The sequence below is a fragment of the Haemaphysalis longicornis genome, unplaced genomic scaffold (genome assembly GCF_048455015.1).
Source record: "Haemaphysalis longicornis isolate Haplotype H1 unplaced genomic scaffold, Haemaphysalis longicornis Haplotype H1 scaffold_10, whole genome shotgun sequence".
Classification (NCBI taxonomy): domain Eukaryota; kingdom Metazoa; phylum Arthropoda; class Arachnida; order Ixodida; family Ixodidae; genus Haemaphysalis; species Haemaphysalis longicornis.
Window position 1 is genome coordinate 113045217 of NW_027526204.1, and position 18664 is coordinate 113063880.

Sequence of the window (18664 nt, forward strand, 5' to 3'; positions counted from 1 at the left end):
TGCATGCGACATCGCACCACCCCAGAGGATTGCAGCGCTGTTGCATGAAGCAGAGTGCACGAATATGTGGCCGGCCAGCAAGGCCACACCCTCAAAGCTTGGGTGTACGCCATCAGCAGCGATGACTCGACAGGCTGGAAGGTTCTCAAAGCCATGATCGATGAATTGAACAAAGCGTGAGTGGCGGCAAAATTCTCGGAGAAGAGCGTTGAAACTGCGGGCCTTTTCGTTGCAGCCGCGAGCGAAGCGAGAGATGCGGTAGTCGCGGCGGCAGTTAGCGGAGCGGGGAAGAATGATACTGGCGTGAATAGTGGAAATATTCGGCTGAGATTCAAGAATGAGGTCAGTCAGTGAGCGGTAGTCAGAGAAAGCATGTTCAGCGGAAGTAGAGCTGAAATAATTAGTACCAACATGCAGGAAAACTGTAGTGGCCGAGGCAGGGATAAAGTCGATCAGTGAGCGTGCGTCAGCAATGCATGCGCCAGGCTGGGACACAAAAGCGGGGGTTCCTGGGCAGAGGGAATCGAAGTGATGGTACAAATACTTAGTATGGGAGTCCCCGATCACAACTGTTGTGGTTACGGCCTGCGGAAATTTCCAGATGATGCTGTCTGCTGTGGTCCTGTCAGCGCTCATAGTAGAAAGATAAAACTCACAAAGCGCGCAGAAATAGTATAAGTAAAGAGTCGGATACACAGCAAGAACAATAACAAAGAAGGTTTACACACGTAGCGGCAATGGGGCTTGCCTTCATCAGTGTTGTCCTTATTTGCCCTGTCAAGACTTGTGAACGGTCCCGGTAATGCATTTGAACATCTTAAAGCTACAATTTTAGAATCCGCTTTCAAAACCCGCCACAACGCGAGGTTCGGGAATCTTATCTCATTTATAAATTTAGGTCAGCGACGCTTGGTATATTAATGAAACTTACGGAAAACTAACGTGCTTATCCCTCGATTAAAATTGGCGACCTCATAATTTTTATCACATTGTTCATTAATCCTACCCTTGAGTTTCCCACCAGAATTCGCAGAAACTCTCCTAATACAGCAGCTTTATTGGCCTAATGCGGCTCAACAACGCGATTTGTCCTTGGGTAGGAGGCAGCGTTCCCCCGACCACTTAGAAACATTTAACGCTTTGTGATCTATGGACCGTACCTATTTCCTCTTCGGTTGCTAGCTCACTGTGCATTGCTCTTTTATACAGCTTATCTATTCTTTTCATCCGCGGGGGGCACACTCAAAATACAATCTTCGTTCATGCTTGTATGGATCCGTGTCCGAACCAGTCCCCCCCCCTCCCCCCCCAACATACACACAATGAATACCTTATTGTATACTTTTCCCTTCTTTTTGAAACCGCGATTGTCCAGTCTTACGCATTGTCTGAACTTGCAGCCCACGCCACGTACGTTGCCCGGTCGTGGTGCAATTTTGAGAGATTCCTTGTTAATACGACCTCTTTCTCTCCCTCTCTTTCTCCTTTCTTTCTTTTTTTGTTACCCGTTACAGGAAGAAATAATATATATATATATATATATATATATATATATATATATATATATATATATATATATATTGTCACGTGACGGCAGGACGCAGGAAATGAACCATGAAAGATGCGAGTGATGTATTTACACTATATACACGATGTCGGCCATGAGGGAGACCGCACAGCTGGGTCTTCGTCTTCTTCTCTGGAGATTGGACCGATACTTACTTCTCTTCTTATTTCCGTGACAATATATATATATATATATATATATATATATATATATAGGAAAGCAAGTTCTCTTTGCTGAAACGTAGGCCACAATCGTGCTTTTTTACCTTGTTCGAAGTTTTTCTTCTCTTGTGTTCTCTACCATCTTCAAAGTTCTACTACTCCCTATATATATATATATATATATATATATGTGTGTGTGTGTGTACAGCGAATCAGAATAGGAAATGAGGGGGCTCGTTGAAAATAACACAGAAATAAGAATTGGCAGTCAAAGACAACCTCGGAAAGCAAAGGGGAGGATGTAGTACGTCAAGATAAAGAATTTGGAAAATAAGAAAGTGGAGAAAAAATGCCCGCCAGGTGGGATCCGAACCCATGACCTCCAGAATACCGGTCTCGTGCGATAACCACTACGCTACTGGCGGGGCTACTTTAGCCTCCACTTTCTGGGGTATTTATGTTCACGTGTTTTTGTTTCCTGCGCTTCGGGGTGGTAGCCAGCGCCACTCGGACTACTCGGGGTGAAGGGTACCTTCTTTTTAACCCCCGGGCCGTGACTCGAGCGTCTACGACATGTTGAAAGTGGTCGACCAGCGCTGAACCCTCTTAAGCTAACCCTGGCACCAAGACTGCCAGAACAGAGGCCCGCGCTATGCATGTAGCGAATCAGAATAGGAAATGAGGGGGCTCGTTGAAAATAAGACAGAAATAAGAATTGGCAGTCAAAGACAACCTCAGAAAGCAAAGGGGAGGATGTAGTACGTCAAGATAAAGAATTTGGAAAATAAGAAAGTGGAGAAAAAATGCCCGCCAGGTGGGATCCGAACCCACGACCTCCATTCTTATTTCTGTCATATATATATATATATATATATATATATATATATATATATATATATATGTGTGTGTGTGTGTGTGTGTGTGTGTGTGTGTGTCCGTCCGTCCATCGCTGACGCATCATGGCCTTGATGCGTCAGCCCTATCGGCTGACATGCATGCATCGATGACATGCATCGGTCGCTGTACTCATACCTTTGCAGCTATACCTCACCCGGACATTCCAGCTTTATGCGCAGTCCAGATGACTGATAACGAGCTTATTAGCGCATAAACATGTAACAAATTTACCAGCAAGCAAAAAGCTTCTCGACAGCTCATACTCAAAAGGAGAGCGCTTTTAACTCTCTCTTTTTTTCTGTGTTTGTCCCCTGTGAGGTAAAAGCCTTCTCCCTTGGAGTATATGTACCTGTACCAACTAGCCCAACATCAAAAATTACTGAGCGCTACTGCTGCTACCCGAGTACACCTTGTACAGTGGCCAGAAATCGAAATTTTCGAAGGTTGCTCGAGCGTACCTTCATTGCCTTTTTACTTAATCTAGGCGAAAATACCTTACCTCATGAATGTCCTGAGGTAACGCGCGGTATGCGCACATTCCTAGCTCAGACACAAGTACAAAAAAGTTGTTCTTTTGGGCTTTGAAAAATCTTTTCTTTCTTAACGACGTATATCACAAGTAGAAGAAATTCGAATCAGGCACTTTTATACTTGCAAGATGTGCCTCTGCGCTGTGGAGTACGCAGGCGAGTGGAAACGGCTGAGGCCACTCGTCTGTCCCGCCAGTCACCTAGTAGCTGCTAGCGATAATTATTTCAGGACGAAATTATTTTCACAACCAATAATTCTTTCACCTAGCTGAGGCACCATTGATGTATGGCCTCCACAGACCTGTTACATATAACCACAATGATCAGCCGTTTTGCAGTGCTCCCGAAGAAAACAAAACAAGAAAAGAGCCATTATGAATGAAGTAAAGGACGTCTGTAGCATCGGGACATGATTGTTTAGGTTTTGCGGGGATGTGTTGTTCCATTATTGGTGTTTTGCTTCCTCCCGTTCCATTTGTATTATGCTCTCACTTAGTAGGCTCGGCACCTCTCTACGCAGTACCCAGTGTCCCTTCAAGTGAGATGTTTTTGAAGCACATGGTCGGCCACGTTGGTAAGACACTGGAGTAGAACTACAGCGGGAGCGAAAAACAGCTGGACAAAGAGGATGGCAACAATTAATAAATCCTTTTTGAAAACCTCGTGCCCACTTACACACAGCTCATCCCCATGCGCGTATGTTCTTTACAGTTGATTAAATACTGGTCAGCCTAAATTTAACTGCGGACGCAGACAAAGACGAAAGACGAAGCACAAGCGCTGCCTGTTCTTTACGAGTATTTTACGCAGAGCATGAAACCGAGTTTGCATTAAAGGGACCCTGTAACACTTTCTCCGACTTTTTTTATATCCTAAATGATTTCATGACTTCGTCAACAAACACACTCAGTGCTTAGAAAAAGGGGCCACAGAGCACCCCAGCCAAAAATAACTGCTCTATGCCCGTCAGGTAATTTGGAAACTTGCTCAAAAGATATTTCTCTTTTCCCCGGTCTTGGCGTTCTTCGAGCACTCGAATTGCGTCATTGCAGCGGTGTATGGAATAGAATAGAAATTTATTTCAGACAACAAGAAAGATACAAGTTGCCTGGGGGGACCGGCGTAAAGGCACAGAAGGCATGACAAAGCGCCGATCCAGCCGATTACACAAGCATAAATCGCCAGTCATAGATGAAAATTCATTGGGTAAGGAAGAAAAAAAGAAGGAAAAAAGAAAAGATACATCGCAATTGAGAGATACAAATGTTATGCCATTGGACACATTGGACACTGAACATGAGCACATTGAAGATTGGTACGTAAAAAATTGAATAACTATCTTATACACAGGTATCGCATTTAAAAAAAAATTAAATGAATATCGTATACACAGGTATCGTACAAGAAAGAAGAAACAAGTACATAACGCTTGAGTTGCATAGAATGGGAGGAGGATTAAGAGTGTGTAGATTTAATTTTGGATTTGTAAAATGAATGAAAATTTTTTAAATACATGAATCGAGGAACTTTCCTGGATTAATGTGATTACGGTAGGGTGTTCATTTAGGATATCTTGAATTTGGTATGTCAAATTTTGTGCACCGTAGTTGGTGCAAAGCTTATCTTTCTTGTACATGATATGCCGTAAATTGTGGCTGTGGTCTTTCCCGGCAAATTTCCTTTAAAATTCAGTAGGGTTACATTTAACGTCGCGGTACGCGACCGTAGCTATTTTTTTAAGTCGGATATAGTTAATTGTTAACAGTTCATGTTTTTGGAAAAGTTGTGCTGTATGTGAACGAAAGGGCAGCAGATCAATTAAACGGAGAGCTCTTTTTTGTAACAAATAGAGATAGCTGAGGTTCATCTTTGTCGCGGCCCCTATATAAGAAGGCAGTAGTGAAGATGCGAGTGGGTTGTTGCGTAGTAAATTTGCTTTTTTAACCATACTGGTAATAAATGACGCAACGTACAGAGCATGCCAACTGCTCGGGTAATGCTTTTTCGTAAGTGGTTGATGTGAAGGGACCAGTCTAAATATTCATGAAAGAACCGAGAAATTTGTGTGATGTAACGCGATCAATATGTTGTCCGTCAAAGCTAATAATCTTTTCGCTGGTATACGTTTTATTACGGGGTCTAAATGCCATATACTGAGTTTTTTTTGGCGTTTAATATGTTTGCGCTTAGCCAACTAGATAGATTTTTTAACCACTGATTGGCCTGCGACTTAAGGACGTCACTATCTGGTCTAGAGAAAAATACATTGGTGTCGTCAGCATACAAAATAATGTCTGGTGTTAGAGGTATGTTTACGATGTCATTAATGTATATAATAAAGAGTAGAGGGCCTAGAACTGACCCTTGCGGAACTCCACACCACATGTGATTTCGCCGGAGTGAGATGTCGCATTGCCAATTTTAGTGTATTGCATACGGTTTTCTAGATTACTTTTCACGATGTCTAAGGCAATTGCTCTTACACCGTATCTGGAATGTTTGATCAATAAAATGTCATGCTTGACAGAGTCAAATGCTTTTTTGAAGTCAAGAAATAACCCAAGAGTAAATAGTTTATTTTCTATGTTGTCAATTATTTTATCTTTAATATTCAGTAACGCCATTTCAGTGGATTTTTTATTTTGAAAGCCATATTGATTTTGTACTATGTTCTTCTGCTGCAAGAAGTGAGTCAGTCGCGAGTTTATTGTTTTTTCAATAACCTTAGAAAGCATAGGTAAAACAGAGATTGGCCGGTAATTACCAAGATCGCTTTTATCTCCTCCTTTGAAAATGACAGCTACCCTTGCGATTTTAAGTTGGTTCGGGAACGTTCCTGAGCTTGAATAAGATTGCATATGTGCGATAGAGGTAAACAGATAACATGAGCGACTGATTTAAGAGGTGCTGCGTTTATTTCGTCCACACCGCAAGCACTAATATTCTTTAGTTTATTTAACAGGCCGTACATCTCTTGCGCTGTAGTAGGCGACATAAAAATTGATGAGGCCGAACAATTATTATAGGATGTGCAGCTAATACTATTATTCGATGCAGAGGCGCAAAAACCTGTCTTTAGGAAATAATTATTGAATTTGTTTGCTAGGAAAGTGCCCGAATATGGCATGCCCTCGATTACTATTTCTGATATTGCTTCTCTCTTGTTCTTGTTCCGTATTGCATTTACGCAGTGTTAGGCCAGATTTTCTTCAGTTGCAGCAATAAACGAATTCGGTAGTCAGTCTAAAAAGAAGGAAAGCAACAAGAGCAAAGAAGAAACGTAAGGCGTATATGCAGCGACGATCCAATCACGCAGTGCCGCTCCGTGCTGGCGATAGCTATAGCTTTCGCAGTGCTTGCAGACGCGAAGTAAACAGTGAAAGCGTTTATTGGGAATGTTACAGGGTCTTTTGAACTGTTTAGACGTACAGATAGACCTAGTTAAGAGAAACTACGACTCAATTCTTCACGGCACAGGCTCGCGAATAAACAAGCGAACGTATTTCTGATTGATACAAAGACATTGAGTGGACCATTGACCGCAAAATCTGGCGTCGGCGTCTGTAGCAAACTTGCTGGACTCCCATTGGCTGAGACGCGTTTCATGTCACGTGCCTCAAGAAAGAAAAAAAAGAAGAACGTGGGCCTGCGCAGGTACACGTGGAAAAGCCGATGTAGTGCCTGTGATTAAAACAGGTTTGATTACTGTACGCGGCGAAAAGCAGTGTGCTGTGTTCCATTGGACACTCAGCGGCGTTCCATTGGACATTAATGCTTTCCCATTCCCAACCTATAAGAAGTATTTAGGTGCCCTCGGAGTTGTGTCTTCAAGATGATAGATAGTGCCTACAAGCAACCCTCGGGTCCGTGCCCTCGGGCATAATTCGTGATCCTCGAACATTCGCCCCGTCCGATAGCCGCTTCGCTAATCTTATCGGCACCTGAACCAAAAAAACAAACACGGTCGAGTGGCTGGCGGCTTATTGCGTGCCGGCAGCATCTTCTGCAATGCCACGGCAGAGGTCGACGTGCATGGCGTGCTTATCTGCGTATACGCCACGACCTAACGCCGATATAGGTTCAGTGGTGAGGCATTTGTGTGCGGCTCAGATTAGCGCTGAGCCCTGCCCTTCAGTCGACAAACCGATCACACCGTGTGTAGACGCGTTCCAGTGCCCGCTGTAAGGGGACAGTTGGGCTTCACTGCGAGGAGCTGATTGGTGTAACCTTTCGGCGCTGGTGACGAGTTGCATGAGGTAAGGAGGCCATTCAGTGAGGCTAGCGTGCTGATACATATTTTTAAAAAAGAAAGTATAGTGGTAGCAAAATGTCGCTGATGGTGCAGTGACGATGAAGACGACGATGTCAAAGACAATGTTCATTTCCGCTCAGCTTAACTCTGATGCCCAAGACTTTAATTCTTTGCTTAAACATCTTTGTGATCTAAAAGAACTTCCGACAGCACAAATATGAAATAAGAAAAAAATTTGGTTCATTTGTACGGACACTGATGGGCACTGGGAAACACTGGGCACTGGCTGCCCATATATAAGTATTTCGCTTACCTGTCACTAGCCCGTTGAGCCTCTGGGCTCGATGCGAGTTGACACGCGTAAACAAGACTTTTTTTTAGCACACGGAATTACGCATTGCCCTGTTTTTTAATTTTTGAAGGCCCGGGAACCTTTGTCTGTCAAGAGATGGCGGTAAATTAAAAAAAGAACCACAAAGTGCGAGAGAAAAAAATATAGTTTGAGTTGTTGCTCCTGAGCAACACAGGGCATCAAAGGGTGAACTGTATTTTCGGCTGAACCATAAACTAGGGTAGACGAATCGTAATTACGGCGTTCTAGTGCAGAGCATATCCCAGGCTTTGAATCTGCACCACAACGGCTTTGACGTCACTTCAGCGTGCGAGGAGGAAAGGCTGGATGAATAGATGAATAATGTACAGCGTTCGTGATAGGTCACAAAGTAATTCAAATAGAAGATTATATCCTGACTGATACTAAACTGTTGTATGCCACAAAGCTGGGGAAAGCGTCACACTTTGTTACGGTCGCTCTATGAATATGGAACGGTGAGCATTTGCTTTGAATTCCTTGTTCCTCACGAATTTTGGGTGTGACTTTGGGTGTATTTCGACCAGGACTGTATGTTCGGTTTAAATTTTGGGATTATAGGTGTTAAAAGTTCATAGCGCATGCGCTGGCTGTGGGTGCGCAGGCTTTCACTCCGTGGAACGTAACAAAGAGGAGAGCAGAAGTTTGAAGCAGTTGAAGTAGTCCATGAAAGGCGGCAATGCGGAAGAACGCTTACAGAAGCACACTTTCACATCTAGATGACAATGGCTTTGTTTATGCCTTCCCTGCGTCGCCGGAGTTGGCGGTTGCATTTTAAGATAGCATACGTTTTGGCACCAGAAAAAAAGAGATAGAGGTCAGGGTCATGGTTTAAGGTCAGAGTGAGCGCTGTGGTCTAAGCCGGCGCGCTTAGAAAAAAATACAAAAAATATTTTCCGTTTTTTTTCCTCAGAGATCTCCTTTCGGTTTCCTCACCCGTGGGGCACCATTAAGTATTACGGAATTATTAGGAGCATAGAAATGGTGCACAGAGGCTCTCTTCACCACTTACCGTAACTTCGTAGCAGAGTTAAACTGGAAGCTTATCATGCTATCTTGATTGGTCGTGGGTTGAACCACAGAAGTGGGGAGGTTGCAATTAGCAAGTTGTGCCCAAGCAATGTTTCTTTTGGTGGCGGGGGGTTGGGGGAGAGAGAGAGAGTGACGTGGAGCGTTTTTGAGAAATTTCAGGTGCCTAACTGTCCATTTTGTTTTATTATTCAACCCCAGCTTTCTGGCTCAAATTCCGACCTCTCAGGAACCTAGCGAAACCACACCAGGAAAGTGCTATTCGGCATAAAGAAAGAAGTCAACGTGGAGATGAAAACCCTAGAATAAATATCTCCTATTCTGAATATTTTTTGGGTGATTCTCTGTCAAATTTTACTTCCAATGCATTTGTATGGGGTAGTTCCTATGGCTGTGGAACTTAGTCGCGCAACGTGTTAGACTTGAAACTGTGCACAAAGCAAGTTTTCACTCCCAATATTAGTTGCGTGAAAGAACGTTTCATTTCTCTAAATAACTACAGAGTAATCATTGTTGAAATGACTCCCATGAGCGGGAAAGCTGCAAATGACAGTAAAAAAAGTAGCTTTATGACGGTCGAGGAGACTCCGCATGAGGATACAGGTACTCATTTGCACCGCATTGACGGGTCTCAGAAAATTTGCACACAGAACGTAATGCCATTGTCCATACGTGTACACCCCCTATTCACACCGATTGCATTATCACCTAGGGCCCAAGAAAACCGCAAAAAAGTGGTCTCGTTATAGTCTTTGAACGCCTTTCGGGGCAACAGGGGGCCGAGTCTGGATTTTATGTCTAGCAGGTGGGCTGTTACGAGTCCACCCTTCAGTCGCACGCTCGCCTAACGTAACGGCTATCAGCAAAGTCGGGTTGGAAATAAACGTCGCGTTCCGGCATTTCGTTATCACTGTCTGCGGCCTCGGCATCCGGGAGACTGCACTACCCTTGATGTGCGCCTACTGTGGACTGCTCATGTGTTATAACTTATACGCTGTTTTACATTTAATGATTGCTAATTGTGAACCAAGCCATTGCTTATCTTATCAGAACTTTCGTCGCTGCATCCGCGCAACTCCTCGGGGACAAAGGTTGTCATCTATTCTTAGAAACGAACACGATGCTTTGTTTCATTTCCCTGGTATTCTTGTAAAGGGGGTGGGGGAATCTGCACAAGACTTGTCTATTAGAGGGACCGTTACTTGATGCAAGCATGAAGTGTGGTGTTCCTCAGGGCAGTGTATTAGGCCCCATCCACCGTTTTACATGTTAAATGACCATGTCAGCGTTGACCTATACGCCAAGGGCATAATTTACGTGGATAGTACTGCAGCATTCTTTTTTCCTATTATTTCTGACATATTACTTTCTCTCGCTGATACTATACTTGCAGAAGTGGTCCGATAATAACACTCCGACAATCGTTACATTGTTTCATGCGAAAAACGAGATTTCTTTCCTGCCTAGCCATGCGGAGATTGGCTCTAAAACAATGGAAATTTTCGAGTCATCAGGAAACAATTTCGACGGACACATGTCCTGGTTGAAACTTCCTTGTAAGCAAACTTTCGTGATCCCCTGGAAGTATTATGCGCGTACCAGGTAATAAATTGTTAATATACAGCGCTCCCTTCGTGATTTGTATAAACTATGTCGTCCGGTGTGGGCTACCAATTAGCCACTATGGCAACATCTACCTAATATACCTGTAGCGGAAAAAGTTCACTTGAGCTATTTGTAGTTTCCCTTTCAACGCTCAAACCTGACCAAGTTTCGCAAATTTCACCCTATCAAAATTCAGAATCTGTAAAAAGATGATTCGCAGTAACCTACGTTCAAGGAGGAAGGTTTGACAAACGTTGGTTTTGTTCGATGGCTGATTTAAGCCAACGTTATCCATGGAGTGCGAGAACCCAGGAGAAGTGGCGTGTGCCGCACCCGGGAACTAATCAGAGCCTACAGCTGTAGTAGCGTTTTAATCTCCCGTGACTATTAAACCGCCTTATTTGTGAATGTATCCAAAAACCTCCGTGTTCCAAGTCTGAATTGTATCGCCACTATTATATTTGTACGGTCTTATAGTATATTGTGCGAACACGCGCTGTTAAATCAGTCACAACGCTCTGTACTCGATTCAGTTGCCATACGAGATTAAGTGCCGTTGACCAGAATGAAGCCAACGACACTTAATATCGGGGGCAACTGGAAGGCCAGCCGTGGAGTCTTTCTGCCGATAAGCAGCTGCTCGAGCTGAGCGTAGGTTAGCCGCTACTTTTCTTGATGAAAAATCGGCACTCCGGGTCGTCATCCTACCACACTCAGGCAGCTGACGTCCATTGCGAAACCAAAGCTTCTTTCATACAATTTGTACCGTGCCTATACTGCGTTCCCCGAGTCCATTTTTACCCGGCTTATCACCATACACCATTTTCTCAGTCAGCTCGTCCCCCTTTAGCCATTGTATGTTGCTTAGGTGGTTCCTGTGTGGTAGGTACTCGGCATGACATTGCTGGCTAGACTGAACCTTCAGTTGCTATAGCTATTATATAGATCTGAGCGCGGCTGTAGGTGATGTATGCATATGCCGACGGACCGAGGTTACAGACTGAATTTTGGAAAGGCTACTCAACAACAAATTACACTTATGCCACCCATGTGGGAACAGAGAAACCCGCGGAGTATAATAATTCTCTTACATTACATTTATGAATTGCGAAAACAAATGTTTGGAGCAGTAAACACCGCCGCAGTGATGGAAGCGTCGAGGTACCAGCGAGCAGAGCCACACAAACTACTTTTTGAAGACAGTTTCACGCAAGGAACGTGCGGGCGCGATAGCCCTTGATAAGACCAGAGGCCAGCTTTTTACCAGTAAAGGTGTCAAACAACGGGACATGAGCTCACCGTAATAGTTTACGGCGTTTTTGTGGGGGGTATTTAAGAAACTCGACCGGGAGATGTTAAGATACGAGTAAATTGAGAATGCTAGAGCCACTTAAGATTTGCAAATGACATAGTCTTTCGTGAATCGAGAAAATACCTGCGAAAAAATGCTCATGATGCTTCAGGAACTGCACTCAGAAAGCTTAAAGGGACACTGGCAACAAGTTGGCCTGTATCAATGGATTACGGTGCCGACAATCTAAACACACCACTCTCGCAACTAGCAGTCGTTTAATAAGGCAGAAAATGCCAGAGACGTGAAAACGGGCGTCAACGCCCTGTACACTCTTACTCTTGGGTACTATGGTTTGTGACGTCGCAAAAGTAATGAACGGAGAGAGCTCATTGGGGAAGCATATTCAGGCGTTTTACTGAAAATAAACACTTTCGAAGTGATTGAGCACATGAAATAAGCGTAAATCAATGCTTTCCGTGAGCTTATCGTACCTAAAAAACACAGACTACAGCTTTTATACACCTCGAGGCCGGCTGCCTCCCTCATTATTCACTCAGCCATCATGCTTTCAGTTTCTCTTTTGAAGAGCAGGCGCGATTAGCGAAGTGAATAACCTACGATGGTAAGCGCCCGAACTCCTGCAAGCAATATACCCGACAGGAAGCACCGATGGTAAGCGCCCGAACTCCTGCAAGCAATATACCCGACAGGAAGCACCGAAAATCCCTTCACTAGAAGCGGCGAAAGGAACGCATTGCAGGTGGTTAAGCGACCTGCCCGACCTAATCTCCAGTTCTCAGGACTGTGTCACCACCTTTTCACTCTCAAACTCTACGTGGTGTCACAGTGAACATTTCCGGGTTGTGTTCAGCATGACTACTATGCTAGTTCTGACCGTGCCATGATCGCTTGTGGTCGCTCCGCGGCTTATTGAACTGGGCTCAAATTGAAAGTGAACATTTCTCCCGTGTGTTCGAACATCTCTCCAGTGTGTTTTACCACTTCTTTTATTTTTACCACGAACTACTCAACTCTGTCTACAGACGTCATGTCGGTGTTTTTTTTTTTTTCATTTGTTTTACTATTCACCTGACGTAGCACGTTAGGCTATCTGATAGACAGACCTCGTCAGCATCATTACACTGCACTCTCTCTCTCTCTCTCTCTCTCTCTCTTCAGTTCTCCGCACGCTGAGGGGGAGGAGTTGGAGGAGGAGTAATACTTTATTTAAATGTTGCTATTGGTAAAGCACGCCCGGTGCGAACATAATCGCCCCTGAAGTGAACTTACTGCGAGTGGTTAGCCTCGAGCCGCCGTTAATAATCCGCAAAGCGCGCATCGCTCCGCAATTGTTATGTTTGAGCCATTGGGGAACGCGGGCGACGACGACTACCGACACGGCTGCTGTGAAGAGCGTTTATTTCGCGCTAGGCTCGCACCGCACGAAATATAATATGAGATGGCTTTGATCGCCAGACGAGGTTAAGGAGCCGTCCTGTACGGCTCCAGCCGGCATACCGATACACCGCGCTTGATATTCGAAACAGCGCCCTTGTTGCTTCAAAAGCGGTTTCTTCGCCGTAGCACTCCATTCTCGCAGCTGGTTCGGTGGGGTCTGGGTTGCCGGAGTAGGCGGTCACACGGGCCGCTCGAACATCTAAACGCGTTTCTCATTCCGTCGCTGAAAAATCATAAAAGTCCAAGCCAGTCTTCGGGCCGGAGAAACGTTGCCGTAGTCGGCCACGGCTTGGAGACATAAAAGCTACCGATGCCAGCGTTTGCGCTCTAGACCGTCCTATTTTGTGACGCAATGGGCACGTCACGAGAAAATGAAAGGGAAGCGGGCTAGGGAAACGCCAGGTTTATTTACTTATTATTTCTCAGCAAATAACGCATGATTGCTCGTCGAACAAAAGCCGAGAGAGCTACGAAACGTATGATCTTTTACAAACGTATAATCTTTTAAAAGTTAATTCAGCTTTTAGTGTCCCTTTAATGATAGCGCTGAAGATGTAAGTATGAATAAGTCGAAAGTAAAGCAAATACATGCAGATAGTGTCTCGTTCCGCCTAGATAAGGGAATACTAGAAGCTTATGAGTATAACTGTCTTAGAAAGTTGTTTGTGCTAATACAAAGAGCGAGAATGTAGGAGGCCTGTCGTAGCATTAATTAACATGAGCTCGGCTGCTTTCGGTTGGCCCTTTGAAGTCACCAACAATGGGCTACCTCGGTCAATGGGCTATAACTAGTGCACACTCCCGGCGATGACATATTGAGCAGAGGTTTGGCACTTTACTAAACACCTCGAAATAATGTTTAGGTTGGCCTAATGAGCCATGAACAGAAAAAAAAAAAAAAAAAACTTTCGGGTAACGCTTAGAAATAGGACACGAGCGTCTTGGAGTAAGGAGAAAACTGACGTAGAATACCTTCTAGCTCAAATTAAGAGGAAGAACCGGGTTGGGCTGGGCACGTAACACAGAGAACTTATAAGCGGTGGACCATTAGGGTAATGAAGTGGCTACCGTGAGACGGGAGTATAAGTACAGAAGACCCATGATAACTCGATGGAGGAATTCGATAAGAGAGAGCCAAATTTCGGCGGGAAAGAATGAATTCAGGCAGCTCAGGATAGGAATAGTTGGAAGTGTAAGCAGAGTTTTCGTCCTGCAGTGAACGTTATTACACTGAATATGGTGATGGTGATCATGATGATTATGACAATGAGTTCGTTTTTTTTTTTTTAGAACGACGGCAGCGCTCGTTTATAGGCCAACGTATTAAAATTTCATATACGCTGCCAACGAGTGACGCTGTGAAGAACTGCATAAACGTGTGACATGAAACAAAGTACACCCCTTGGAATTGCCCTAGACGCTCAGTTCTGTAAATATTTAAAAAAAAGTTTCATAAATTCATGACTAGAATCACTGCGACAAAGAAGGAACAAAATTTATTTTGTGCTGATATGGTGGTGCGCGCTGGATGTGGTAATCACCTTCGTTATTGGGATTTCAGAGTCCTTGTGCACCATGCGGTAGCGCTACACGGTGTAATCAATTAAAGCCACTTATGTTGCTGATATGAATATTTTGTGCGTTAACGAGGAATCATCTTTATTCGGGCTATTTTCACTGATATTAAGAATATAAGCTTTTGAATGGTAAATGCGGTTTTGATGAGGTGGCTCTGCAACAATGATTCGAAATTTAGTGCGCTCAGAATTGCGTACAGCTTTGAGAGAGAGCTTGCACACGCAACTGCCGTTGCGTGTGCACTTAACCTTCAGAATAGCCCTCATGCCGCGGCGGACCTTTTTCTGTCGGAAGCAAAAAACGAAAGCGCCCGTGTGTTGAGGTCTTGGTGCTCGTTAAACATCGCCAGGTGGTTAGAATTGAAATGTAGTCCTCCACTACGGCGCGCTAGCAAGCTTCGGGGGGGGGGGGGGGCGCAGTCAATAATAAAAAGGAATAGCATTGTAAAGCTGTGAAGGGCAGATATTCACACTTTCCGCGTTCTTTCTTATCTGTTTTCCGTACCTTGTACGTGCCGTGCTCAAGGTAAGGCCAGAAGCCTTATCACCTCGATGCTCTGTTAACGACGGCGTAAAAAGGCAGATATGAAGCCTTTGTAGTTGCCTGGGCCGTTTGTGTACCCATGTAGATGCTCTCGGGACGCAAATATCTTAGATATCATAGATACGACACGTTCTGAATGTGTTCTACTGGATATAATGTGTCGCATTCACGAATATCCCCTAAAATATTTATGTAATGCAATATACGTACGCTAATTTAAATATGACGATGATATTTAGATGCCCGGAATATTTTATCTCACAGGATTTAGAGAGCCTGGCTATGGAGTTAATTTTATGAAAGGTGTAGTACTTAGCCGACTTTGCTTCAAAACGGACGGCAAATAAAGCACGCAGCATCATATTAAAAAATCCCTGGCCATCTCCCCTAACGTGAAACCTGGGGAGGGGCGAAGCATGCAGTGTATAAGTGTATTCTTGGAGCCTTGGCGTTTTTGCCAACGGAGATGAAACCGTTGGGAGCTTTGCTGTAAAGCCTCGTGTCTTTGAAGCACGAAGCTCTCAATCACGAGGCGCAAACGAGTGTCTCGGTGTTTTTTTTTAGTACGGGTTACGTTCTAGCGCGAAGCGTAAACGAAATTCCCGGTGTTTTAGTACCGTGACTACATTAAACGACGATTACGACGACGATTACGACGACGACGGCGACAGGAGACGCAAACAACCTCAGCCCCTTAGGTGGTTCACCGCTAAAAAGTATCCCACTAAAACCCAAAGGTACTCCCACTTGGAGGCACTAGGTCGTCAAAGTGTTCATGGCGACGCGGTGGGAGCCACATTACGTCACAAGTGTAGCGCAGCTCCGAATCGTTATTAAGGCGTACATTTTATTACATATGACGTCAAAGTGCACGCCATGCACACGCACATGCACTTTTGAAAATTTTTTCCGCCAAGAGCATTTCCCTCTTGAAGGAGTTCAAAACATCTGGAGTTCCTCGTAGCTAATAAAAAGTTTTTTTGAAGTAGTTATAGAATATACCCCATAAATTTGTGACTTGCATTGGGCTATAGCTTTCAACTGCGTACCCAAACGGCAAGCGATGTCATCGTTGTTGTCGCTTGTGACCTGCACTGAGGGTAATGCTCTACCGGAAACCGCCTCTATGCACTCTCGAGAGGAAACAAGGACAAAACAAAAGGAGTCCTTCTGTTATCTGTGGAACTTCCGCATCTGCAAATAAGCGCCTGTGAGACTACTGAGCCGCATATCGGCAAACTTGCGCTTCACGGCGAAACTCTCAGTTGAGAACGACAGCACGCAAGCTGTGTGACGCTTTCATCCATGTTTACTTCCACCACTATGGCGTAATTGTCAAGAGCACAGAAAACTGCCCAGCATTCGCGTAGAACACTGGTTGCAAGCGCAGTTTCTGCAGGCCAGATAGCCTAATCTCCTGCAACAGTTCAACGAGAAGCGGCTGTCGGCAACCACAACTGTACCTGTAGGTAAGCTTCATAGGCTCGATGTCTTTAAAGCAAAGGAAGTACGTCATTCTACATTCACCCCTTGCTTTCAACCGGAGCGGATACATATATCTAAGCTTGGCTTCAGTCGGTTCTGGCATGCAAACCCACGAGGCGAGCTGTTAAGACGCGGGCCAACAAGTTACCTACTGCTCTGGAGTGTAACCACGCTAACCAGAATAGATGTCGGGGGTGAGAGGTAAAGGTGATATTCCCATTAATCGTATTACCATTCATTCATATTCGTTATTCATATTGTTATCGACGACTGGAGGGAAATTTCTGGCGGTTTATTGAATAAGGCAGTTAATTTATATGCACATCAGCGAGAATATTTCTCGTTTAGCCGATCTCGCTCTGTGTTCTGCAGAGTTCTGTTCTGCAGCCCGAGCAAGCGACACTGCACTATACTGGCACCAATCAACTTTGGCACAGACAATTTTGGTGAAAATATACGCTCAGTTTAGTAAAAAAATCAGGCTTGAACAAATTCTGTGAAAGAGGACTGTGATTCGGGCGAGTTGGGGAGCGTTCATGATTCAAAATCAGCGCGGAAAAAACACAGCACAAACAAAAAAAAAAAAAAGGAACGAGAAGTAGACAGGAGCAGCGCTGTCCTGTCTACTTCTCGTTCCTTTTTTTGTTCTCTGTTTTTTTTCTGCGCTGATTTTCAATCAGGAAACTCTGTGAAAAGCAGTGAGACCATATCTGATACTTTTTGGCTAAACAATGAAGAAGTAATCAAAACTTCACATCAACTGAATCTCAGGATGCGGTTGGTTACGATACTCGCTGCGGTGTCGTTGTGCCGGCTGTCCGGTGTCCGGGCCGTCCAGATCAACAAGCTCACCGGTGGCTACGAGGACATCGTGGTCGCAATTCACCCATCCGTGAAGCATGACGACCGCATTGTCGACAACATCAAGGTACGGTGCATTTGGGCCCGTGTTCCCCTCTCGTTTATTTTCTATTCAAGATGTGTCAAATCGCAAGAATTCTGTAATATATAAAGTAGCTCACGTAAAAAAAAAACGTGACCTGTGGTTTGTCCACCCCCCTGGGAATTGGGAAATAGATTGTCGGTGTCCTCAGGAAGCTGAAATAAGCGACAACGCGCGGCGACATTTATCACATTACCCAAGTGACTGGAAACAGCTAGCATCGACGCATTTTAACTGCTAACTTCGGCTCCAGCAACCCCACGTTAAAAAAAAAAAAGACAGGTTAAACAAAAGTTACTGAAGGAAAATGCCTTGCCTGCAATACTGATGTATCGTTAAGTGTTTGAAGTATATGTGGATATATTCCCCTGAAAGAACACTCTTTTAGAACATTTACAAACTAAATTCCATTATTGCGTAATTGTGATGTAGTTGTGTAATCTTCGAAACTTAATACGCGCGGATTACTGTTTGTGTGTACACTTTCATCCTTCTGTGCATTTGCAGACCTGTGGTTTGTATAATACATAGGCAATGTCTGAATGACTGTGCTTTTGTGCTATTGTGCCATTACGATTGCGCTATTACGTTTAAATTTGTGGACATCACTTTTGTTGCTGACACTGGAAATCGGGTGGCTGAGGCCTATGTCAGGCAATATGCGCCTTTAGTCTCAGCCTCCTCTTGGTTTCGCCAAAAACTCAAAATAAAATCGAATCAGATAAAATCAAAGTATAAAAATTGTTTGCTTTTAGCTGTCAAAACAAGCTTTATGACGCGCAAAAGAGTGCAGGAATTTGTTGCCCACTTGTCGTTCGTCCATCCTTTCACAAGTCGACATCGTTAACACACAATCCACAAAGAACTATTGCAAATTCTTTCGAGGGTCTGTCACGCATTGTTAAACATACATTGACTTAGTCCCACAAGCATGCCCCCCCCCCCCTCGTGA

The 18664-nt window shown here is 44.3% G+C and overlaps 1 protein-coding gene across 2 annotated transcripts in view; it reads left to right on the forward strand.

The window, feature by feature from the left end:
- Positions 1-6957: 6957 nt before the first annotated feature.
- The window catches only part of LOC144159141 (calcium-activated chloride channel regulator 1-like), a 55382-nt gene continuing 43675 nt past the window's right edge, over positions 6958-18664 (forward strand). The window contains exons 1-2 of one of the 2 annotated variants that reach the window (XM_077690444.1): positions 6958-7411; positions 17541-17697. In XM_077690444.1, the coding sequence (XP_077546570.1) occupies positions 7407-7411; positions 17541-17697 (162 nt within the window). In that variant the 5' untranslated portion in view covers positions 6958-7406. Of the gene's footprint in view, positions 7412-16537; positions 16754-17540; positions 17698-18664 lie in introns of those variants that run through there. The other variant, XM_077690445.1, reaches the window with a different exon arrangement.